The sequence below is a fragment of the Myotis myotis genome, unplaced genomic scaffold (assembly GCF_014108235.1).
Source record: "Myotis myotis isolate mMyoMyo1 unplaced genomic scaffold, mMyoMyo1.p scaffold_m19_p_21, whole genome shotgun sequence".
NCBI lineage: Eukaryota > Metazoa > Chordata > Mammalia > Chiroptera > Vespertilionidae > Myotis > Myotis myotis.
The window spans coordinates 14,954,996-14,980,622 of record NW_023416326.1 but is presented as its reverse complement, the minus strand read 5'-3'; the positions used below and the strand labels follow the sequence as shown (position 1 = coordinate 14,980,622).

Here is a 25,627-nt window from a genome sequence, read left to right as displayed (position 1 = left end):
CCAGTGTCACCAGCTGGTGCCGTCACTGCCCAAAACACCGCCAAAGTGACCGCTCCCTGAGGCCAGCGGGGCCCGGCCTGAGTGCCCTCAGGGACTTGGCTGAGAACAGACAACAGACAACAACACACGCCTTTAAATTAAATGATCGCTCTCTTATATATGCATCCATCTGTCATCGAATACAAGATGCTCTTCGCTGTGTACATCCAGCACCCACCTCTGCATGTGCACTCACACTCGGGGCTGCAGTGAGATCAGCATCGTTTAGTCCATAGATTCACTGGCGACGGGCAGGACCATCGCTGGGCGCCGAGGGCGGGGGCCGCGGCCGGGGCGTGTGCTGTGCGGGGACTAGAGACTACTGGGAACAGCGCCGCCGACTCCATCGCGGGGCGCACGGTCCTCCGCCTACGGAAGCTATGGGGGGTGGGGGTGGGGGGGTGGGGGGGGCACGAGAGGGCGGCTGCAAGGGCCTGAAATGAAACCAGTCAGCCAGGCGCCTGGGGCGGCCGCCGGGGCTGCAGTGCGGAGGGCGAGGGCCGGAGCCGCCTGCACCCTGAGCCCCGCCGGCCCTGCTGCCAGCCTGGCAGGCGCGTGGGGCAGAGGGGAGGCAGGAGGGGAAGGGGCCTAAGAGAGAAGCAGCTGTCTGCTCTGGGCCAAGCAGGTCACGGGTCCCAGGCCCCGCGGTCGGTGCTCTCCAGGGAGAGGCTCTGGGTCTTGCGCGGCGACGCGGGGCTGGGCGGGCTGCTCAGGTTGGAGCTGTTGGACGCCGTGGAATGCCTCGGGGAGTCGGAGTCCTGGGGGCCAAAGGGGGACATCAGTGGCTGCAGGGCGGGAGGGCGCAGGGCAGGGCAGGAGGGCGCAGGGCAGGGCAGGAGGGCAGAGGGCAGGGCAGGAGGGCACAGGGCAGGGCAGGAGGGCACAGGGCAGGGCAGGAGGGCGCAGGGCAGGAGGGCAGAGGGCAGGGCAGGAGGGCAGAGGGCAGGGCAGGAGGGCAGAGGGCAGGGCAGGAGGGCACAGGGCAGGGCAGGAGGGCAGAGGACAGGGCAGGAGGGCACAGGGCAGGGCAGGAGGGCACAGGGCAGGGCAGAAGGGCACAGGACAGGGCAGGAGGGCAGAGGGCAGGGCAGGAGGGCAGAGGGCAGGGGCAGGAGGGCAGAGGGCAGGAGGGCAGAGGGCAGGGCAGGAGGGCGCAGGGCAGGGCAGGAGGGCAGAGGGCAGGGCAGGAGGGCACAGGACAGGGCAGGAGGGCAGAGGTCAGGGCAGGAGGGCAGAGGGCAGGGCAGGAGGGCAGGAGGGCGTGGGTGGCCTGGCCCCGCCACCGACCGGTGGTTGTTCGTGGGGACAAAGCCCTACAGCGGGTGCAGGGTCCATGGCCCGGGGCCCCAGCCCGGCTCCAGACAGGGCCACCCGCCCCACTCACCTCCCCATCATAGTCCCTGGCCGGGGCGTCGCTGCCTTGGTCCATGCCTCCCGACGACAGGGAGCCCTCGGAGGGTGACGGCAGGGGCTGGCGCTGGGCGCTGTAGCTTCCTCCCGAGAACTCTCTCTTCAGGGCGCTGCCGTTCTGTGCGGAGGACCCTGCGGCAGCACATCATGCAGGTCAGTGTGACCGAGGACGCGCCCAAGGGGAGGACAAGCCTCCTTCCCGCCCGGTCCCCTCCTGGCTTCGAGGCCGTTGCTGATGGACAGTGAGTCCAGCTGCGTGACCGTGGCTCCAAGTTCGCCCCAGAGCCCAGCTCCTCGCACGCTGCTCTGCTCCAGGGAGCACCAGGGACGCCTGGCGAGGGGGCAGCACACCAGGCCCTGCCCTCCCCCAGGCGCCTGCCCTCCCCCAGGCCCCTGCCCTGGCTTCTCCCAGGCCCCTGCCCTGGCCTCCCCCAGGCCCCTGCCCTCCCCCAGGTCCCTGCCCTCCCCCAGGCCCCTGCCCTGCCCTCCCCCAGGCCCCTGCCCTGCCCTGCCCTCCCCCAGGGCCCTGCCCTGGCCTCCCCCAGGCTCCTGCCCTGCCCTCCCCCAGGCCCCTGCCCTGGCCTCCCCCAGGCCTCTGCCCTGCCCTCCCCCAGGCCCCTGCTCTGCCCTCCCCCAGGCCCCTGCCCTCCTCACTGAACAATTCCCAAAGAATCCGGCCCTCCCACTGCCGGGAGCCCCAGCCCCTGGCCACGGCTTTCACAGCATCTGCGCTGTTACGTCCCTGTGCCTGCCCTTCTAACGAGTGGCTGCTGCCTCGCCAGGGCCCAGCACAGGACCTGAGCACACGGGCACTCAAAAGCCTGCTGAGTGATGAGGAGCAGGACCTTTCCCTGATGCATCACTGTCCCTTCACTTCCGGGAATTCTTGTAAGAACAAAGGCACGCACGCAACTTCCTTCTCAGGGCAAAGAGCCGAGAGCACAAGATGCGGTGGGTTCCCTTGAAAGCATCTATTTTGATCTGAGAGTCGGGATATGCCAGAGGGAGGCTACCACCACTCAGAGGGGAAGAGGGATGACAAAAACCCTGGGAAACCCTGGGCTATTGTTAGTACTTGAAGCGCTGGGCATTCCCTATTAGTTTTAAATTTTTGCTTAGAAAATGTTTTAATCTTGCTGTGCTTCAATATTAAGATCATTGGTCAAAAAAGACCCTGGTGAAGAACCACATTGGAGGGATCACAATCCCAGGTATCAAGCTGTATTCCAAAGCCACAGCTCTCAAAACTGCCTGGTACTGGCACAGGAACAGACATATAGACCAATGAAACCGAACAGAGAACCCAGAAATCGACCCAAGCCATTATGCTCAATTAATATTTGACAAAGGAGGCAAGAGCATACAATGGAGTCAAGACAGTCTCTTCAATAAATGGTGTTGGGAAAATTGGTCAGATACATGCAAGAAAATGAAACCAGATCACCAACTTACACCATACACAAAAAATAAACTCAAAATGGCTAAAGGACTTAAACTAAGACAGGAAACCTAAAAATCTTAGAAGAATCCACAGGCAGCGAAATAGCAGACATTTGTCGTAGCAATAGCTTTACCGATACAGCTACCAGGACAAGGTAAACTAAGGAGAAAATAAACAAATGGGACTACATCAAAATAAAAAGCTTCTGTACAGTGAAAGAAACCATCAACAAAATAATAAGAGAACATACGTTCTGCACGGGAAAACATATTTTGCCAATGTTATCTTTGATAAGGGTTTAATCTCCAACATTTAAAGGGAACTCATACAACTTAACAAAAGGACAATAAACAATCCAATCGAAAAACTGGCAAAGGACCTAAGTAGCTACTTTTCGAAAGAAGACATACAGAAGGCCGAGACACACATGTAAACATGCTCAAAGTCACTAATCATCCGAGAGATGCAAATCAAAACGACAATGAGGTACCATCTCACACCTGTCAGACTGGCTATCATCAACAAATCAACAAACAACAAGTGTTGGAGAGGATGCGTAGAAAAAGGAACCCTCGTGCACTGCTGGTGGGAATGCAGACTGGTGCAGCCACTATGGAAGACAGTATGGAGTTTCCTCAAAAAACTAAAAATGGAACTCCCATTTGACCCTGTGATCCCACTTCTAGGAATATATCCCAAGAAACCAGAAACACCAATCAGAAAGGATATATATGCACCCCTATGTTCATAGCAGCACAATTCACCATAGCTAAGATGTGGAAACAGCCTAAGTGCCCATCAGCAGATGAGTGGATTAGAAAACTGTGGTACATCTGCACAATGGAATACTATGCTGCAGTAAAAAGGAAGGAACTCTTACCATTTGCAACGTCATGGATGGAACTGGAGAGCATTATGCTAAGTGAAATAAACCAGTCAGAGAAAGATAAGTATCACAGGATCTCACTCATTTGTGGACTATAATGAACAACATAAACTGATGAACAAGAATAGAGCCAGAGACAGAGAAGCATGGAACAGACTATCCAACCTCAGAGGGAAGGCGGGGGTGGGGTGTGGGGGTGGGGTGTGGGGGTGTGGGGGTGTGTGAGGGCATGAGCTGGGGAGTGCCCGGGCGAAGTCAATGGGGGAAAAAGGAGACTTATGTAAAACTTTAAACAATATAGAATTAAAGAAAAAAGACCATGTGGAGGTTTCTGTATAAGATATAGACTGTGATTCTTTCAACTTCTGGCTGGCTTAACAAACCCCAAATTTAGTGTTTTACACTAAGAATTCAATAAAAATGCCAAAACATGACTGTGCACCTAGTGGCCACAATCCCGAAGGCCTGGGGCGGAGGGAGCCCGCGGGAAGCCAGGCGTCCTGGTCCGCGGCGGGAGGGGCGGGAACCAGTGTCTGCAGGGCCACGAGCGAGCGCCGGGGAGCCCAGTGGCCTCGGGAGGCTGAGCAAACGGCCGTCACCACACAAGGAGCAGCTGCTCTGACTGGACAGCCCGAGCGCAGTGCGGGCCGGTCTCTCGGCGTCAGGCGCCCGGGCAGCTGGCGTGGCCGCGGCCTGTGCGGGTGGCGTGGGCACTCACGTTCCCGTTCGCGCGCGAAGCAGCCACTGGCCAAGGACGGCCGTCCCCGAATCAGAAGCTACCAGGGCCATCCCCGCCCAGCACCCAGGGGCCACCGAAGGTGAAGTGACTCCAGGGACGGGCTGCAATGAAATCAGCCAGGGTCCCTGGGCAGCCCCTTTCGGGGGAAGCCGCTCCAGCACCCCGGCGCTTTCATTCCCATAAACCGCCTCTCCCTTCGGACACACCGCCCCTCCCCGCTGAGGCGCTGCCCGGGCGGAGCCGTCCCCCCCGGCCGCCCTGAGCCGGGGTCTGCGAGGACAGGAAGAAGCCGCGGCCGGAGGGAAAGAGAGGCTGGCACCAAACAGCCCTGGAGGCGCCTGGCGGCAGGATCCGCCCGCACCAGCCCAGCGCGGAGCGCGTGCACAGGGCCCTTCACAACGGCGGGGCGAGTGATGAATCTTCTCTTGCTTTTGGGGCAAAAGGGTGCGTTCCTGAGCCTGTCCCCAGCCTTCTCCGAGCTGACCAAAGGCGCATGTCTGTCCTACCGGGGACACCGTACAGGCAGGGACGCCGCCAGCCCCTCGAACCCCGGGGAGCCGCGGACACACCAGGCAGCCAGCCCTGCAGGAACCCGGTGCACCTCGAACCCCTCCCGCCGCCTCCCACACTAACGTCAGGCGTCTCAGGGTTTCCACGGGGAAGGAGCTGGAGCCGGCTCCTCTCCCCTCCTCTCCTCGCCTCCGTGGCGGCTCCCAGGCCCGCAGCCCCGCCGCCCCGCCAGCTCTACCAGCCCCTCAGGTGCCTCCAGCCCCGCCTGCCTCTCATCCCGTCTCCATCTGGCCGCCCGGAGCGGGGAGCGCTTCTCAGAAGCAAACTGGAGAGAGGTCCTCCCTACTCACCACTCCTTAAAGGCTGCCTGTTCTGCTTAAAAAATAAAAAGCACAATAAAGTCTGACCACCTGGCCCAGGGGCTCAGTGGTTGGAGGGCTTCCCCGGCACCAAAATGTTGCAGGTTTGACCCCCATCAGGGCAGGTGCCTTGGTGGCGGTCTGATGCCTGGTCGGGTGCCCACAGGAGGCAATCAATCTCTCCCTCCCTCCCCCCCTCTAAACTCAAACATATATCCTTGGGTGAGGGTTTTTAAAAAGGCCTCACCTTACTCCCAGCCCCTGCCTGAGCGGGCCTTTGCCACCTCTTGCACTCCAGTTCCTGTCACTCCCAACACCACCAGGAGCCACGCTGGCCGGCAATTAATCCACAAGACTCCCCCGTGACCACATCCTGGAGGGCGTGTGGGTTTCCTAACTGTCCTGGTACGAATTTATCCCGACAGCTGCCGGGGCTGCCACGGCACCGTGTAGTCGTTCGTCAGCACGCTTGGCAGCGCCCTGGCCTGTCCCGAGGTGAGTGCAGCTCTAGAAGGACCCAGGCTATCTGCTCACCCCTGCGCTTGCCGGCACGGGCAGCAGGCTGGGCCTGAGCGCCCCGGGCTGCACAGGGTGTGCAGGGGCTGCACGGGGCCGAGGGGTGTGCAGAGCGGGCTGCACGGGGTGTGCAGGGGCTGCACGGGGCCGAGGGGTGTGCAGGGGCTGCACGGGGTGCGCAGGGGCTGCACGGGGCCTGCGGGGGCTGCACGGGGCCTGCGGGGTGTGCAGGGGCTGCACGGGGCCGCGGGGTGCGCAGGGGCTGCACGGGGCCCGTGGGGCGCACAGGGGCTGCACGGGGCCTGTGGGGTGTGCAGGGGCTGCATGGGGCCGCGGGGTGCGCAGGGGCTGCACGGGGCCTGCGGGGGCTGCACGGGGCCTGCGGGGGCTGCACGGGGCCTGCGGGGTGTGCAGGGGCTGCATGGGGCCGCGGGGTGCGCAGGGGCTGCACGGGGCCCACAGGGGCAGCAGGGGCACAGGCGCGGCCGCGGGCCACTTACTTGCCGACAGGCCGCTGCTGGCGCTCATGGAGCGGCCGGGCTCGGGGCGGGACTTGGTGATGGAGGGAATACTGACTGAGCCGCTGAACACGGTCCGGCTTTCCTGAGGCCGAGGGTTCTAAACAAAAGAGAAAGAAAAGTTCTTCAGCCAGAGAGAAGCCCGCTTTCTGCAGAACGTCTGCCTGTCACTGCAATGTCAGACATGAAGTGATCCTGACCAGCTGCAGCCCCTCTGCCCACGGAGGCTCACCCAGCCGGCCGCGCAGGGGGTGCGCACCGCCCAGGGACACTCACGGCCAACAGGCGGCTTCTGCCGCCGGGAGAGCAGCGGCGGCTCTACGGTTAGAAGCGGCCGAATTACATGGACATTGCAGGCACGTGGACAAGGCGTCCACTGCGCACGCGGCTCGTATCAGCAGCTGAATAAGCCCATCCGGAAAAAAATCAGTTAAGAGCAGATTCTTTTGGGCAAATGTTTCTCTGGCGCCACACCAAACTGCCATTTGCCTCTGCACGTCCCGTCCTGTTCCAGCATCTCAGCCCCACATCCGAGCAGCACCGGGTCGTGAACGGCGCTCGCAACCACCACAGCCCGGGTGGAGGGACTGAGCCTGGGAATGCTGGTTTGAGAAGTTTTCCATCTGATTAGTGAATGATTTTGGTGTCCAAGGTAGGAAAAGGGAGTGATGGAGTCACACCCCCAGAGAGGGGGTGGCCTCCTTGGGGACCCAACCTTTTCAGCCCAGAAGGGGCGTCAGGCTGACACGGACAGGCGGTTGGAAAGAACAAGTACCGCAGCCCGGGGCTCCCCTGCGGCCTGGGGAACCGGAACCGACACTGCAAAACCACACTCACTGGAAGGTGGCGGGCAGCTGGCCCCAAAGTCACCCCAGCCATTTTGGTCCATATATCAAAGCTGCAAAGTCCATGTAATTCTTAGTGTTATTTGTCTAAAGCAAATGCTTTACCTTCTTTCTCTAAGAAAGTAAAAAATTCTGAAAGTTAACAGTCAGTGCTAATGTTTCACCATTCACCACCCAGGAGCAACCCTCTGGCGCCAGCGAGGTGCACGCAGTGCCGGGAAGGGAAGGAGAAGAGGTGGGAACGCCCGCCTCCACCCTCACTTTCCTGGCCTCTGCTACCAACCTGGCGGTGCCTTTTCTATAAACAAACCGCCCTGGAATCCATGGCAGAAATGAAGCCCATGGAAGGGCGCTGGTGCTGTAGTAACACTGGATGTTGAAGTGATAAAGGGATGATACACAGAAGATACGTTTTGTTAAAAAAGCAACAACAGCCCAACAGTTTATCATCCAGTCAGCTAGAGGTCAGCTTCGTTATAAAGTGATACGAAGCCTAACCCGCTTTCATGGGCAAATGTGCTTAAGGCTTGGTGAGCGTTCTTCTATTTATAAATGACCAACTTAAGCCATATTCCCGCCATCTTTTACAAAGAAATGGACTGACTTCTACAACATTCTCCTAGAACCCATTCCCTGGATCTGTTTCCACACTAAGGCTTACTTTATCATAAGTCATCTTATTTTAAATAAGAGACTTAAATGACATAGTTTAAGGTCAAGGACAATGACATTTATTTATAATACAGACGAAAAGTAGGAAAATGAACTTCTCACCCCATAGCTAGTTTTCCTATTGGAAAATTAATTTACTATGTATACAAATAACAAGTTAATGCTATGATTTACCTAAGCCAGAGGGCACTATAGAAAATGGATTTGCATGATATGATCCAAATATTTTATCTGTAAAACTAACTTGAGAGCCTTAGCCTGTTTGGCTCAGTGGATAGGACATTGGCCTGTGGACTGAGGGTCCTGGGTTCAATTCTGGTCAAGAACATGTACCTTGCTTACAGGTTCCCCAGCCCTGGTCAGGGTGCATGCAGGAAGCAACCAATTGATATGTCTCTTTCACATTGATGTTTCTCTCTTTCTCTCTCCCTTCCACTCTCTAAACATCAATGGAAAAATACCCTCGGATCAGAGTTAATAAAAAACCCACAAGAAACACAAAAGCTAACTTGAGAAATGCCCCCTGCAGCTGAGGTACAGCATGGGCTTCTGGGAGGGAATGTGGGTGTTCAGCGTCAGTGCCGCCTGCCCGCCACTGCGAAGCCACCGGTAGCAAGACCGAGGCCCAGTGGCCGGCCGGACAGCAGGGCACGGTCAGCCTTCAGAGGCTGCACAGCTGGTGTTTTTTCTCTGATTTAGCGCTTCTCCGGGATCCCGGCTGGAGTTAAAGGCACGCCAGCAACTTGAAGATTAGCAAGACCACCTTTTCCTTGTGGTTTTCCCTGTGGCTCATGAATACCGTTTGGAGATTTTTAAGCCGGAGGGAGTTATGGTAGAGAGGAGGCCTGAGGATAGGCCCTACCACAGACTTGAACGTCACTAAATACAAAACGCTTCTCTGAATGAGCTACAAAAAATTCTGAAATCCTGGGACCCCTCTTTTGTTTTTAACAGAGTCAGGACCCACTGGGTGCTATTTCTTATCATGGTATCTGTAATGGAAAATACCACGATGGGAGATGTTTTATTAAACATACAAAAACCTCTAATAGTTTCAAAAATAAAATTGACATCCTCCCTGTCCTCATCTTTCTCTTTAAAAGAAGAAACAAAGTGGAACTTGAAGACGAGGAGGAGGAGGAGGAGGAGGAGGGGGGGGGGGAGGGGGAGGGGGAGGGGGGAGGGGGAGACTGGCCGCTCAGAAGCAGGCAGAGGAGCCCCCAGGTTAGTACGTTAACGCCCGACTCAGCAGCTTGTTCGTACCCTCAGAGCCATAAAGCTGGGTGTACCGGGGACAGAGCGCAGAGACGGGGAATGCGCAGAGTTTACGGAATCAGGAAAGAGAAACTTTTCAGCAGAATTAACAGTCATGTGATAGATGTGCTCAAAGTTGATCGGAGAGGAGATCAGACCGGAGTGGTGATGAGGGGATGGATAGGGGAAGCCTGGCTATCAAAACAGAGAGGAGAAAACGGTGATAAGGTGATGAAGTGGAGCCACTGGTTACATGTGACATTTCAGACAACATGCATGTAGGAAAAATGAAGCAAGCGCCTCGCATAGAAGTGAATCTTTAGTGAAACATTTCCAGGCCGTGGAGTTACATTTGGTAATTCTCTTGCACCAGGTATTAAATTGCTGGTTTGCAAACGAACCCTCCACCGTATGAAAGAAACTGCTCTCTTCTATTGCTCTCGCTACGTCGAGCGAACACTGGACTTCCAGTCACAGGGCGCTGTAGAGTTCACGCCCGCATTTTCTTACGTGGCCAAACCTACCAAAAACATCAGGACAGAAAAAGCCAGAAGCAACAAAAGAAGGAGCGAACCAACAGCCAGCCTCTGACCATAGTTTATGAAACGGCTCTTTTCTTTTTTTGTTTTAAAATTTGAATTTATTGGGGTGACGATGGTTTGCAAAACCATACACGTTTCAAGTGTACAACTCAATGAAACAAACATCATTCCACAGTTACTACTTTATTAAAGGAAAATAAGACCAGTAATAGCAAACTCATATCACAAACCTAAAAAGATCAGGAAACATGTCTTTAGAAACCCAAAACCATTTCCTGGTCATTCTAGATTTGTGGCATGAGTTTGCTTTTACTGATCTTACTGTCTTATTATAAAAATAGTAACTGTGGAATATACTAATTATTGGTTTATCTTTAAGTAGCCCAAGCTTATCTCCATTTAGATACCCAGAAGAATAGGTTTGTTTTTAACAAGGGGAAAATCGTCCCTTAAACGTTCAGGTGTGTTTAACAGAAATAATGTAAAGCTAAAGGTACAGAAACACACACTGGAAGCCCAGGACCCTAGTTTTCAGATAAAATAACTTCTGAGTATTCGGGGCCTGTTACTCAGTATCTAGTAATTGAATTGTCAAGATTCAGTTCTTGTACTACTACTATGTTTCCAGAAACATCCTACAATACCTTAACTTTAGGCAAAGGCTGGATGACTTGCCGCAGAGAACACACTGATGGGACTATGGTCCAGGAGCTGAGATAAGCTTTCGTTGTTTAAAAAGGATCTGATGAATTATGTGGGCTTAGAAGAAAGGCTCCTACATAGGACATTGTTTTAAATTTAGAAATGGGAGTGAAATCAGTACTTTCTCAGGTTACTTCCAAAAAGAAAACAACAACTATTGATAGAAATGTAACTTTGATTTTAAGAGGCAAAATTACTTAAGGCTCTCAGAGGTCACTGAGCTAAAAACTTTATTAGTAACTTTAGAAATGGGTAAAAGGCTAAGAAAAACAAAGCTAGTAGAGGTAAAATTATTCTTGTATTCAACTGGAGACAAATTTGCTGTTTATTACCAGTACCCACTGATGAAAAAACACATGCTATGTTATATTAGTTGCCTGTATTCTCCGGGCTCAGAAGGAACATGTGAAAGGTTCACATCTGATACAGGAGGTAAAAGAAAAATAAATGACTCTCTCACCCTTACTACCTCTTCCACATCCATAAGGCAAACAACCCCATTTCAGTATCACTTTGTTACAAAAGAAACAGAATTAAGCTGCCAAAGACATCCAATAAACTCTCTAAGCATGTACGCATTTCACAGGGAAGTAATACTGACTTGAATAAGTAAAACGTAAAAATGTCTGGGTACATGCTCTCTGCTCGGATGACAATGCGTAAGTGTCGTATTTAAAAACTCTTCTTATATATGTTAATGTTAGATTAATTTAATTCAACTTTATGTTTGGAAATAGTTCATTAATATAGGTACTCCCATTTCAGTAGAAAGAACATACTAAATCCTGAGAATAATAAAGTATACAAGCTTCTCGATAAGTAGGGATACAGGCATTCATATTGTTATGTTCCCCAGACATGCTTTTCTTGTTTTGTTTACCAATGTCTACCCCAAGACAAGTGTGTTCTGGGTAGACAGAATATCCAGAAATATTTGCTTGTGTGAAATGGACGCCTATGAAAAGTCCAGCTTGAATGTCCTCTGCTAGTGAAATGAAGAAAGTCAGGTGAAAATAAAGTAAGACGTGACTGTAAAAATAGGAATTCACACACATACAACCTTTAATGAATACTACACGTACAGGTGAGCAGGTTTCAAAAATGTACACCAGTCTCTCATCCGAGAAACACAACAGTGCTACGCGATAGGAAGGCATGAGAGGAATGGAAGGACATGAAAAACTGCCGGGGGAAAGTCACTTGTGTTAGTGACAAAAAGAATCAGCGAGGTGGTCACGGGTTGTGAACTCAGTGACCACAAACACTGAAAATCACGTGGGCTGCAGGAGTGAGCAGCCAGCACAGAAGGCACGTGTCATGACGTCACGTGGGGACGAACCTTTGGGAAATGCTCTCTGAACTTGATTTGCCTGGACTTTACTTGGAACAAAAAATAAAACAGAGACCTCTTTTCAGTGGGAAAGGGAGAGGAAGGAGGGTGCTCTGATAGGAAAGCTCTCAGGGTGTTTGCAGCCTGGCACTTAGCGTCAGTGGCTGATTCAGTCTTCTACTGTGTATGAAGTCAAAGAACTCTGGAACATCAGCAAATTGATTTTTCACTTCATGGTAGAAAAATACCAAACAGAGAAACATTTTATTAAATCCTAAAACTATTTCACCTTAAAGAAGATACTGTAATATGTGGGATATAACAGACTTTATTAAAAGATTTTCTTCTTGCTATGTTGTTGGAACCCTATCTAACGAAAGAGTATTATGCAAATTAACCATCACTCCATCACAAAGATGGCGACAGCCACAGAGCTGGAGCAAGCAGGAGGCTTGGGTTGCCCCCGGTGATGGAGGAAGCCAAGCTTCGCGCCTGCTCTGGCCAGCCCTGGGCTCTGGTCAAGGCAACAAAGTTTCTATTCTAGAAGATAAATAAATCCCAGATACTTGCTTCCAGCCCGCAGCTGTGGCCAGCCTGAAAACGGTCCCCAGCCCGTCACCCAGGCTGGCCAGGCACCCCAGTAGGGACCCCCACCCTGAAGGGGGTGTGGCCAGCCTGAAAACAGCCCTCAGCCCCTCACCCAGGCTGGCCACACTCCCATGGGGTGAGGGTTCCCACTGGGGGGCTTGACCAGCCTGCAAACAGCCATCAGCCCCTCACCCAGGCTGGCCAGGCACCCCAGTGGGGACCCCTACCCTGAAGGGGGTGTGGCCAGCCTGAAAACGGCCCTCAGCCCCTCACCCAGGCTGGCCAGGCACACCATTGGGACCCCCCACCCTAAAGGGGGTGTGGCCAGCCTGCAAACAGCCATCAGCCCCTCACCCAGGCTGGCCACACCCCCATGGGGTGAGGGTGCCCACTGGGGGGCTTGACCAGCCTGCAAACAGCCATCAGCCCCTCACCCAGGCTGGCCAGGCACCCCAGTGGGGACCCCCACCCTGATCTGGGACACCCTTCAAGGCAAACCAGCCAGCCCCCACCTGTGCACCAGGCATCTATCCTATATAATAAAAGGGTAATATGCAAATTGACCCTAACAGAACAACTGGGAATGACTGGTCACTATGACACACACTGACCACCAGGGGGCAGACGCTCAATGCAGGAGCTGCCCCCTGGTGGTCAGTGCGCTCCCACAGGGGGAGCTCTGCTCAGCCACAAGCCAGGCTGATGGCTGCCAGCACAGCGGTGTTGGTGGGAGCCTCTCTCGCCTCCTCAGCAGCGCTAAGGATGTCCAAATGCAGCTTAGGCCTGCTCCCCGCTGGCAAGTGGACATCCCCAAGGGCTCCTGGGCTGCCAGAGGAATGTTTGACTGCCAGCTTAGGCCCGATTCCCCCCAGGGAGTGGGCCTAAGTCAGCAGGTGGACATCCCCCGAGAGGTCCCAGACTGTGAGAGGCACAGGCTGGGCTGAGGGACCCCCTTGAGTGCACAATTTTGGTGCACTGGACCTCTAGTACATGATATAAAAACTGTATTCTTTTTTGTGCACTACAATGAAGTAAAAGTGAAAGAACATTTAATTTTAAAAGAACAATACCCATTAAAGCCTTGTTAACTGCTGAAATAATTTTGTATTTGCTTTGCATCATATATGTATGTGTTCAAAATTTATATCCTTTTATCTCTCCATAATGCTAACTATATATCAGGTGTTGAAAAACTATTTACTATCTACATTTCAAAAAGTTTCATTAAAATAGTATATAACACTTTATCAATCATACAGAAGCTATAAATATATTCACATTTCAACTGTATCATAATTTAAAAATTCTCTTAAGGTACTTTGTACGTGGCAAGGTAACTTCCATAGGGAAATCGACAGAGGCTTTGTGCTGTGTGGCTGATAAATTTCCTTCTGGGAATGAAGGGAAACCAGACAGGGCTTTAAGCAAATGTTCAGGATGGGAAAAGAAAGGAGAGAATCTGAAATCTCAGTCCCAGGCAAAAGCTGAAAAAATAGTATAGCATTTAAATATAACAGTTTAATATGTAGACTCAGCCTCTATTTATGCCCAATATTTTTGGCCTAATATGTATGCTCACCTTACATTTTCTAGTTTTAATTACTATGTCAACATTAGCTGCACTCTTTTTGTAGTTTATTTACATTAACCAGCACAGCTAATGAAAGCCCCATTCCAAAAGGATAAATGACTATTATGAATGATTTGCACGCAAAGGAAGGAATATTAGTGTAACCACATAATGTCTTATGAGAATGTCACTTTCATTCATAAGCAGACCAGCCGGTTAATTGGGATATTTACAATGAGGAACTTGGACTCAAATGAATGCACACTTTTTGTTCCTCCCATGAAATAAATGCAAAACTACCTATAAAGGCTTCATTTTTTCTTTTTTAAAAATCTGACCACACATTAAATTATATTACCTATCATTTTTCCAGCAGTGACGTTCACATCTACTATGACCATAGAGTTAGTAATGTGGACAGTTAACAGGCTTCCTTAGCAAGAGCTGAGGGTCACAGCTCACAAATCGTCTCCCAAATTGCCATAATCTATAAATTACGCTTAAAATTCTGTGCCAGATCTAGATGCTATCACCACTGACAACAGGTCCTGCTAAAGTTTCATTAGCGTGCGGAGAGCACTCAGAGACTGGAATGGTAAGTGTAAGTGGAGTGCACTAATAGACTTAATTTCAACACAATAGGTCCAAGAATCCAATCTTAATGCTGTTAAAAACACACACAATAGTTTTCCCATGTGGCACTTTTTAAAATTTCACCAAGCCAGTGCGGTCCTCGGGGTGGGGGTGGGAGGTGGGGAGAGCCAGCATCTGCACCAAATCGCTAAAACGTAATGAAGTCTGAGTCATTTGGTCACCAAGTTCTGAATCCTGGTAGGAACCTCTTCAAAGCTGGAGCTTATTTTACCAATGAAGGAAGTCTAGGTGTGGGACAAGTTTATAGGTTATGCAACTACACAGAAACTTGATGTCTCTGGTGTTTGACAGATGGCTAAATTTTATATTTTTCTCATCAGGTATGCTGTCATGCAACTCACATATGCTGTGACACTGTGATAACTTTCCTCATTATCCTAATATATGCTGCCGGGAACCAATTCCAGCATGTCATAATTTCAAGAGTTTCATCAAAAGGTTGATGAGACTTGGGGACTCAACAGGGTTGAGTCACACATGTAGTTACCTGTTGGGAATGGCTAAAGGCATTTCCCCAAACCTGAATAGGAAACTGATTGTGGCTGCCAGACAGTTAAAGGGCATCTTAATCTACATGTTATTGCCTCCTACTGGCCAAACACCTGAACAGCTGTAGGCTAATTCCCCCATTCTGACAATGGGCTCTGCCTCACCTCAGGACAAGTTGTGTTAATAAAAAGCATGGAGTCCTGGGGGCGGGGAGGACCTAAGGCCTTAGACTTAAGATCTTAGAACTTAGCTCCTTTAGCTAACTAAGCTCCTCTGACCCCCAATGCCTTTCAAAATGTATTTCGTCTCCGGACTCTGTATTAGCCTCTGGACTCTTATTTAACATCCACGCACAGCCCCTTCTCCAGATTCCTGAACCCTTCTTGATGCTGGGACAAGAACCCCGGCAATATGCTTTTAAGTCATACACACACACACACACACACACATATCTGAGCACATATATGCGGGGTGCAAAAGCAGGTAGGTTTACAGTTGTTCATATGGAAAGACATGCAGGTTATGATGATCACAATAGCTTTATTAGCTCAAAAGAATGTCACATGCAACTGTAAACCTACTTTTGCCCACCTCTGTACACACACACACACACACACACACACACATACACACTCCCCCCTCCCTTACTCTTAACCCCAATTCATATTCACATTCACTCTTCATTTCCCTTACCATGGGCAGGTCTTTTAGGATCTGTATGCCATCTCCTGGACCCATGTGTGCTATGTGGTTAAAATTAGTTGGGTTAGAAATTAATTTATTTCTCATTTCAGGATCTCGTAGCATCTCTCTGTAAGAGAAAACACCTGTTTAGACACTTCTTCTATGATCAATCTAGATAACTCTAGAAACAAATTACGTATACATTATTTTTTCATAAAAATACTGTGAAATCATATTCATATGGATAGGATTAAAATAATATAAATAATCAATTAAAACTTACTTAGATTTGTTTTATCTTTTAAATAGAAGATCTTACAATTTTTGGTGAGAAAAGAGAGCATTTTAGTATAGAGACATCGAAGAAGCTCTATTCTATTTCACAGATAATTCTGAGCATTTCTGTATGTCTCAAAATAATTGATAACACTTAGAAATATTTTTACATGTAATTGGAATACTATAAGCCTATTTCTGTTTGCTCATAAAGAGAATGGTGAATCTAAAGTTCTTAAATATATAAGGTTTACTATTATGCAATGATTGGTTCTATGTTTACATTAAAACAAGGCTCACATTCTAAAACTTCTAACTACTCCACATACATAGAGAAATGAATCAAAATATGGTATTTTAGTCTAATTCACACAACTTGGAGAGTGTTGATTAAAGTGACTCTGAGACGTGCAGACATTCTGGCAGTTTTTAAACCACAGATGAATGACAGATTTTCAGAGATCAAATTTTCCTTCCAAAACACATATAATATTTTCACCAAACAGCCCTTCCCATGCTACCAGCATGTGTGGGTGACGGGAGAACGGAAGCAGTTACCTCCTCTGTTGCATCCTTTCCTCTTCCGGGACCCTGAAGGAGTAACGCCGCTTGTTGTTAATATTTCTAACCATTTGTTTTCGACTGTTATCTGTGGTTTCAGGAACTACCAGTTCATCCCCTTCTGTTTAAAAAATACAGAGAACAGTGATGTACTTTAAAGTGCTAGAATGTTTTTTACCATTCATCTCTAAGATAGTATAAACTTAATTGTGCAATCACAGTACATGCAATTCTGATTTTAAAAGCTGTGTTAATGATCATCTATACTAATAAAAGGGTAATATGCTAATTAGACCAGACATCTTCCGGACAAAGCCATGGTGGCAGGGGCCGAGGCAGAGGCAGTTAGGGGTGATCAGGCCGGCAGGGGAGGGCAGTTAGGGGGCAATCAGGTAGGCAGGGGAGGGCAGTCAGGGGTGATCAGGCAGGCAGGCAGAGGGGTTAGGGGCGATCAGGAAGGCAGGCAGGTAAGCGTTTAGGAGCCAGCGGTCCCAGATTGTGAGAGGGATGTCTGACTGCCAGTTTAGGCCCAATCCCGCGGACATCCCCTGAGGGGTCTCACATTGGAGAGGGTGCAGGCTGGGCTGAGGGACCCCCGCCCCGTGCACAAATTTTGTGCACCAGGCCTCTAGTAGTAAAATAAGCAATAATTTTCAACAGTATATAAACAGATGCTGAAATTAAAAATAACTTACAAAGGGTAACTTCACTTTTATTTGATTATAAACATAAAATAGCACAATTTTACTAGAAAGAAAGAAAACTGCAGTTGCCTCAGTGCTTGGTCACTCTGGCCACCCTCCCGTAATGACTACACTATCTTCTCTCCCCTTCCAGGTGTTGGTCTCACAGGCTCAGGGTGTTATGCTATTGCTAACCTGCATAGCAATCAGGCATCAATGGTAAATTTTTTATGTAAATGATAAGTACAATTACTTTTACATATTAAAACATTTCCTTCGATGATGCCATCTGAGAGGCGTAGGGTCAGGAAAAGGAAGCGTTGTCCTACCAGCTGCCTTTACTACAGGCAAGAACCTGTCACCTTCCTACTCTTCTCATCTGGGGGCAGATGATACTGATTCATATACACCGAGTGAGCCGTGCCCATCTCATTCTATTTCAATTTTAAATACGCAGAAGTAAACAAAACTGTCAGCATGGGCCCCCAAAACCTGCTGGGGTATGTGAACATACTGTCAAGTAGACAACTGTACCCACAACATGGCAGATGCCATTCTTTAAGCAAGATCAGGGAAAGAGAAAAGGCTCTAAGCCTGATACTCGAATGGCAGAAGGTGTCCCCACAGCCCCAGACAGGGACTCCGGATGAACTGTCACAATTTCGGGGCTACAAGCCTTGGTTAGGTTCTACAGTATGGAACGTACAGAGCACATATTCAGTCATCCTTTCTCTACTTACCTTGGTGTTCCACAGAAAAACAACACGGTCCGTCAGAAACAATACCCTGACTGCACAGCTACGCAAGCTAAACAGAATGGCTTTGCCCAGCAGTTCAGCTCAGTCTACTGAGAGAGCGGGACAGCGGCCAAGACCACAGCCTTCGGAGAAGACACAACTGAGCTTGAATCTGGGCTCGGCCACTTCTTATCCCCAGGCAGTCCGCTTAGCGAGAACATCCTGTTGGGCTATCCTGTTACTGTGCATTTTCTTACCTGCCATCTTATTTTTGAAATAAATTAATCTAATCGTCTCCAAGCCTAACAGATTTAATGATCCTTCACTGTTTAAGGGTCGAACCTAAAATAATAAAAAATAAAATTAGTATTTCAACAAAACCTTCAAAAATTAAACCATATAACTTTTGGCCTATTTATAAACCACACACATTTATGTTATCCTTCCTCTCCAAAATATAGCCCTCTCAGAAAATCAAGAAAAAATTAACACTGATTCTCACTGGGAAGGTATAAAATTATCTAATTTGAACAAAGTTATAATGATAACATTTTAAAGGAAGACTATTCCGGACAAAAAAAAAAAGTAGAAATACATTTAAACCTTAAATTTGACTTCTTTAAAGCCATTAGTGACCAAATTATTATACTAAGGTATCAACACAGACACTTTATGACTCTTGTTTGAACTAAATGGACAAACAGCATAGTTAACTGGGGACATGCAAATTAATACATCATGAGATATCACTTTATAACCATTTGCCAGGGCTATAAAACTATGAATTCTGACCATGGCCAGTGTCAGACAGGGTGTGGGTCAGCAAAAACTCTTACACACTGCTGGTGGGAGTGCCAACGGGTATAATTACTTTGGAAAATGATCTGACACGAGCCTGTAACACCAAACACTTGCATTTTCCATGCACCATCAATTGCGTGCCCAGGCACAGGACTTAAACTCCTGCACACACACACGCACCAGAGGATGTGCGCAACAATGCTCATAACAGCAAAGAGTTGGGCAATAAGTCAAGTGCGCCAATCAGAGAATGGGTAAGTTATGATCTGTTCACCCAACAACATTTTATACAGTGAAAGCAAAGACTATATGGAACAGCATGGTGGTTGGTGCATGGAACAACATCGATGAATCTTAGAAACACAGTAAATGCATGAAGAACGCAAGGTGGAAAGTGATATACGACAACATTTTATGACCTCAAATGCAAGCAACACTGAACAATATATTGTTTGGAAATATTTAAATATGTAAAAAATTCTGGCTTTTGTGATGAGCAAGGAAATGATAAACAGCATTCGGGGAGTGGATGCCCTGGAGGGAGTGTGCGATAAGAGAGAATACACCGGCAAATGCAGTGACAGAGGTAATCTTCTGGCTCTTAAGTTAGGAGGTGGGTCCACAAGTGGTCAGTTTAGTAAGGCTTTTCAAGGTCACATATTCTTTCATATATATCGTAATGTTTACATAACAACAATAAAAGGGATACTAATTGTAACCAACCCAAATGTACAAACTGGAGGGCTGTGTTCAGCAGCTCTATGTAGTGGCGGTATCTGCAGGAGCTTCTTCCCTGATGATGTGGCTTAAAATCAAGGAAGATTTTGAAATATGGCTCCTTTCTTCTACCTGTTCTTCTAACCCTCGCCCCTCACGAGTGACACCTGCTACTTATTCTATGTGAAATGACTACTCTTGCAAAATAACCATTCTATACTAAAATTCTACAAATTCCTCTTTACATTATCACAGGGAAATGTTAAAGAAAAATATTGTTTTACTGGGAACATGTGAAAGCTTTATGTTTTAATTCTGAGATGATTAAACACAGTTTTGGTTCTAATTCTAATCATTCTTCTGGCCTGTAAATCTGTCCTCACAGGATTTCAAATTGAACACCGTTATGTGCAAAACATCATAATTAACAATAATGCACCCCCTCAGAGCTCCTCAAACCAGAGGGGAAGTTACCGCTGACATCTTAGGTCAGGGGTCCTCAAACTACGGCCCGCGGGCCACATGCAAATACAAATATTGTATTTGTTCCCGTTTTGTTTTTTTACTTCAAAATAAGGTATGTGCAGTGTGCATAGGAATTTGTTCATAGTTTTTTTTTAAACTATAGTCCAGCCCTCCAACGGTCTGAGGGACAGTGAACTGGCCCCGTTTAAAAAGTTTGAGGACCCCTGTCTTAGGTCGTAGGACACACCCTAGTTGTTCATGATAATAATCATACTTCATACAGAAAAACTAAAGTCATAAGAATAGTATGGAATTGAGCTACTTATAAGATTAACAGGATTGCTTTTTTATTGTTTTTTCATTCTTAGCTAAATTAGTGAAAATGAGGGCAATAGTCATGTCAGTGTTTACTACACACATCAGTTCGCTCAGCCCGTATTTTGATGTTAGGTTACCTTTTTGAGCGGGAGCGTCTGAATCCACTCCATGGAGTTCACATCGAAGACGTCCACCGCGTTTTCACTGTACACGGACAGGTAGGGGGCATTATAGCCTGGGGGAGGGGAGAGAGCAGCCTGCTGGTTACCTTCAACTACTCACTGAAGCCAGGTATCCCATTTCTTACTCCACATAAGTCAAACTCTGAATCATCTGACTGGGCTACAAAACAGCATTCATTCTAAACATGATGCCATAGATATGAGTATGTATTTCACAAGAAACAAAACGTGAAGCACAGTGATGTCTCCGTTTGTGGATTAGAAGTACTTTCCTTCTCTTTATCTAGATTTCCTGGTGTTTCTGCAATAAACGTCCTTCTGCTGAACCCCTAAAGGCGCCGTGCTCCCCCCGCCCTCCGGTCCTGCTGTGGGGGAGGCGCTTTCCTCCTGCTGCCCGCAGCATCCTCCCCGCATCCTGCCCGTCTACCTCCCAGCCTATGGCCTCCTCAGGATCTCACTCCCATTCCTGTATTTACTATAGAGCCACCTAGTGGCTACTTCCCTTCGGCATTTAAACATGCTCAAGTAAAAACAAAAGGTTCTGGGTTGGATACTCCTACTTACTGGATCACAGGCAGTGAAATGCATATAATAAGGATTCCAAAACGTATTAATGTCAGAACATTTCCTCAAAGAGTGAAGTAAACAATTTTTTAATATATACCTATCTAAATAAAAATGTAAAACTGAATATCACTTCTTACAGATGCTACACTATCCTTTACGTAACCGATTAACACACTTAGTAACACAACTTCTCCAGAGGAAGTCTTATCAACTATTAATAATCACACTGTATTTTTGAGGACCACAAAGATACAATTTAGGTTTTTTCAAAATACAGTAACATGGGTTAAAAAATCCATCTAAGTACAATATTCCATAGAAAAATTAGCTTTAATTATTGGCATGTTAATGTTGATACTGTTGTCCTAGGCTTAACTACACATGGTTACTTTACATAAATAACACAATACTTAGGAAAAACCTTACAGATGGCTTAAAAATGACCAGTTATTAACAATAAATACATCTAGGAGATGGAGTAGAGGGAAAAGAAAGAGAAAGAGAAGACAGCCGAAAGGAAGAGACTCACAACAGGAGGAAGGGTTAGCTGGCCACGTCAGCTCCTGCTGCCTCGACCTGCGGCCCTGGCAGTCGGTGTAGAGCCCGATGCTGCTAAAACACAGCAGGTATTCTTTACTGGAGATCTCCACGGCGCAGATGGCGTCCAGGGGCTGATGTGTGACAAAGGCCAGCGTGTGGTCACTTGAGTGGAGCATACTGCATGAAGTTCCTTCTCCGTTCAAGGGGTATCTCTGAAATCCCGACTGGAATCCCACACAGAGGTGTTCACTGAAGACTGCCATCCACTGGACATTATACGGGACTTGAATTTCCTTAAATTTTCTGTGACGGGTCTTGCTCTGAAATAGTTCGTAACAGAGGACCTGCCTTTTCATCGCCACACACAGGCAGGTGAGCGTGCCGTGACGCAGTTTCCCAGAAGTTATGGTTTGACACCCTTTAGTTTCCGCCAGCTTATAAAACTCAGTCTCTCGTCCGTCCAAAGCTGACATAGGAAAGAGTCGTACGTGACGGTTTCGTCCTGAGATCACAGCAACGAGCTGATCATTTGGAATGAGTTCAATTTGATGAATCTTCTTATTGTCACCAACTCGAATAATTTCTATGCAAAGAAATAATAATAAGTCAGATGCAAAATAATGTTGTTTATTTATTAATCATATCCCAGTTATACTCAAAAGGATATATGTCAACCTATAATAAAGACAGATACACATAAAGAAAAGAATAACAGCTCAGAAATCACAGAGGACGAGGAAGATAATTGCACCCATTACAAGATAATTAACTCACTACAGTAAAGTATTAAATTCAGCACTGAGATCTCTCGCAGCCAAGGCATAAAGCTGCTATGTGATAAGGCATGCCAGATCTTCAAAAACAATAACAACAATAAACCTCTTTACTGGCACTAAGTTTCAGGGAACTTTTTACTATGGGGTTTGTTGTTTTTATTGTTTGTTTTTTTTGTTTTTTTAAGTAACTCATATTTCAATAAAAGTATTTGTACGGGTAACAAACTAATGAAGTTTAAGTGCATTGTTTTCCCATGAACTAACTTGATATAAATACAGAACTTAGAGCTCTGTATTCAAGAATGCTAAATTAAATTGGTTTCTTTATTTCACCCAGTATTTAATTTATCTTTAGAAAAAGATCTTTGTAATAAACTATGGGGAAAAACCCCCAACAAGAAGCCCATTTCAATGAGCTACCTCTTCGAGTGCTATTGGGACCATGGAAAAAGCAAGTGCGTTTTCTTTCAGCACCTTCTTTAGAAGTGCAACCTGAGCCCTATAGCAGAACTTAGTCCCACAAGAACAAGGATCCATACGTGGATGTTTTAGAACTCAGGATGATGATAGAAGTTAAAAAATTATCTTTTGACTTATAAACATATCAAATTAGGTGTGGAAAATTTCAATTATAGAAAAAGTAAGCAAATCCTGCTGTTTATAGAATTTAGAAACTAGAGTTTAGAATTTTCTAGCAACATACAGGTTAAAGTTACCCCACAATAATTTTTTTCTTACCATCTTTGGTGACATGCACAACAAATAAACCTTCTTCATTTCCCAAAGCTATCCTTTCATGATCTATGCAAGATATAAATAAATATGAAACATTTTTATTAGGTAAAAACTATGTAAAATAATATAAAAAAGATAACAAAGAAATTGGATATAAAACCCTGAAATAAACAATATAAAAATAGCAATAACCATTTTTACTATTAAATTTCCATTCATTTCTTTTTTTTAAAATATATTTTTTATTGAATTTTTACAGAGAGGAAAGGAGAGGAATAGAGAGCTAGAAACATCAATGAGAGAGAAACATCGATCAGCTGCCTCCTGCACGCTCCCTACTGGGGATGTGCCTGCAACCAAGGTACATGCCCTTGACCGGAATCGAACCTGGGACCCTTGAGTCCGCAGGCCGACTCTCTATCCACCGAGCCAAACCGGCTAGGGCTCATTTCTTTTTTAATAGAATCATCATCAGAAAATTATCTATATCAATATTTACAAAAGAAGTAAATGTTTATTCAATAAAAGGTGAAAGGCATTTGAACCCTACTCATTCAACTTTTTATTATTTACTAGGAAGCAACAGAAGAGTTAGATGTGTACATAAGAATATGGTGGCAATTTAAACTTCCAGACACAAAGGCTGCCATTGTTAGGGCATCTGATGCACAAGGGCATTCTGTTCCGCCCTGCCTCTCAGTTACACTTTCCAATGACCTCTGCAAGGCAACTGCATCCACACTGTACACGGAAGGTTATGCTTTAGAAACGAAACAACTGTTCTCAACCGCACATGCAGAGGATAGAGATGCTCGAAGTTAAACTTTAGCACCGCTGCTTTTGTCAGAAGAAAACATATTTGAAAGTGGACTTATTCCGGTTTACTGAGAAACAAAGCTTAAAACGGTCTCATTCATCCAATAAACACTGTGCACCTGTGATTTACCACAGACCAGGTTGGACACTGGAATTCCTAGATGGAAGCAGCCCCCCTGACCAGGTAGGTGAGGAAACAGTTGTGATCACATGACCGAGGCTATCAATGCGTACCTATGATTGCCGCGGCCTGGGTGGTTTTAATGAGGGGCAGCGTGCTGTCATAAGCCTCTTTGGGAACATAGACGGAGCGGTCTCTGAATTTGTTTTTCTTCAAAATTTTCTGTAATTCACTCAGCACTCCCACCCACTTGCTCTTCTCATTCTCACTATCTGCCAGCATCAGGATCGAGCATTTGTTATTAGGTGCTGAGAGCTGGGACATTGTGACCTAGAAAAATTGAAACAAAATTCATGATGTTAGAAAACAGACACCCTTTAGGTCAGTTTTATGCTTAGATTAGTTTGCTTAGCACTAGCCCAGAGGTCGCCAACCTTTCAGACCTCATGGACCACCAGTGGTCCGCGAAAATGAGCGTCCATGAAGTGATACCTTTAGCAGCGGTCAGCTATTCCTAATCAGAAGAATAATTAGTTTCAGCATTAGAATTCGTGGTAAAGCAAAGGTAGCAGATACCATTCTAAGTGTTAGTATCATTTTTTATTTTCTTTGTATACAGTGCCAGAATACTATCACTAGAAAATGCAACTGACATTTTTGAGTAATTACTGATCTCTGGGCATTGATCAAAGTACTTTACAAGTATTCACTCACATAACCTTCTCAACATCTTCATAAGGTAATTATTGTTATTAGTCCTGACCTTATACATAAAACACTGTGATGCAGAGAAATTAATTTCCCCAAGGGCACACAACAAAAGTGGGGTCCCTGTCCATGCTCGTAAGCACTATATTATACTGATTTTCAACTTTTTTTAAAAGTCAGAAATGCTCAGAAATACTTACATTCTGTTATTCCATAACAATAACTCACATTATCTTAAAGAAGATAGATCCTTTAGTTACTATTTAAATGAAGCTTATCATTATGAAAACAGCATTTATAACTGGGCAGATTTAAATTACTTACATATGGACCGTTTATAAAAAGTAATTTAAACAGCACGAAAATAAAATCCCACTATGTATCAATTACAGAAAAGCGGGCTTCTGCAGGCTCCATAGGAGGCTGGAGATAGCAGAGTTGTTATTTCAGGAACTGAGACAAAGTACTGTATAGTCTTTGTCTGACCTTCCTTAGATACAAGACTCATCGACAAATACTAAGCATACAGGCATAAGGTTGGGGCAGTATTCCTTTTTTTTTTAACCTCTTTTATCTTAATTCACCAATTCTAGATTGCACTGTGGACAGCTTCCAAAGATGGGTACCAACAATCTTTCTATGGAATTCCACTCTTCTTATCAAAAAATGGAATCTAGTTCTAGCTGGTTTGGCTCAGTGGATAGAGCGTCAGCCTGTGGACTGAAGGGTCCCAGGTTCGAATCCAGTCAAGGGCACATGCCTGGGGCTGCTGGCTCGATCCCCAGTAGGGGGCGTGCAAGAGGCAGTCAATGAATGATTCTCTCTCATCATTGATGTTTCTATCTCTCTCTCCCTCTCCCTTCCTCTCTGAAATCA

The 25,627-nt window shown here is 47.1% G+C and overlaps 1 protein-coding gene across 10 annotated transcripts in view; it reads right to left on the bottom strand.

Moving 5' to 3' along the window:
• Positions 1-131: 131 nt before the first annotated feature.
• The window catches only part of CDC42BPA (CDC42 binding protein kinase alpha), a 197,622-nt gene continuing 172,126 nt past the window's right edge, over positions 132-25,627 (bottom strand). For 5 of the 10 annotated variants that reach the window (XM_036355002.1, XM_036355003.1, XM_036355004.1 and 2 more), the window contains 11 exons: positions 24,157-24,373; positions 23,110-23,172; positions 21,585-22,178; positions 20,444-20,541; positions 18,263-18,347; positions 16,583-16,706; positions 15,758-15,875; positions 9,199-9,384; positions 6,401-6,518; positions 1,424-1,581; positions 132-797 (listed from right to left, as the gene is read on the bottom strand). In XM_036355002.1, the coding sequence (XP_036210895.1) occupies positions 666-797; positions 1,424-1,581; positions 6,401-6,518; positions 9,199-9,384; positions 15,758-15,875; positions 16,583-16,706; positions 18,263-18,347; positions 20,444-20,541; positions 21,585-22,178; positions 23,110-23,172; positions 24,157-24,373 (1,893 nt within the window). In that variant the 3' untranslated portion in view covers positions 132-665. The remainder of the gene's footprint in view (positions 798-1,423; positions 1,582-6,400; positions 6,519-9,198; positions 9,385-15,757; positions 15,876-16,582; positions 16,707-18,262; positions 18,348-20,443; positions 20,542-21,584; positions 22,179-23,109; positions 23,173-24,156; positions 24,374-25,627) is intronic. The other 5 variants (XM_036355007.1, XM_036355008.1, XM_036355009.1 and 2 more) reach the window with 2 other exon arrangements.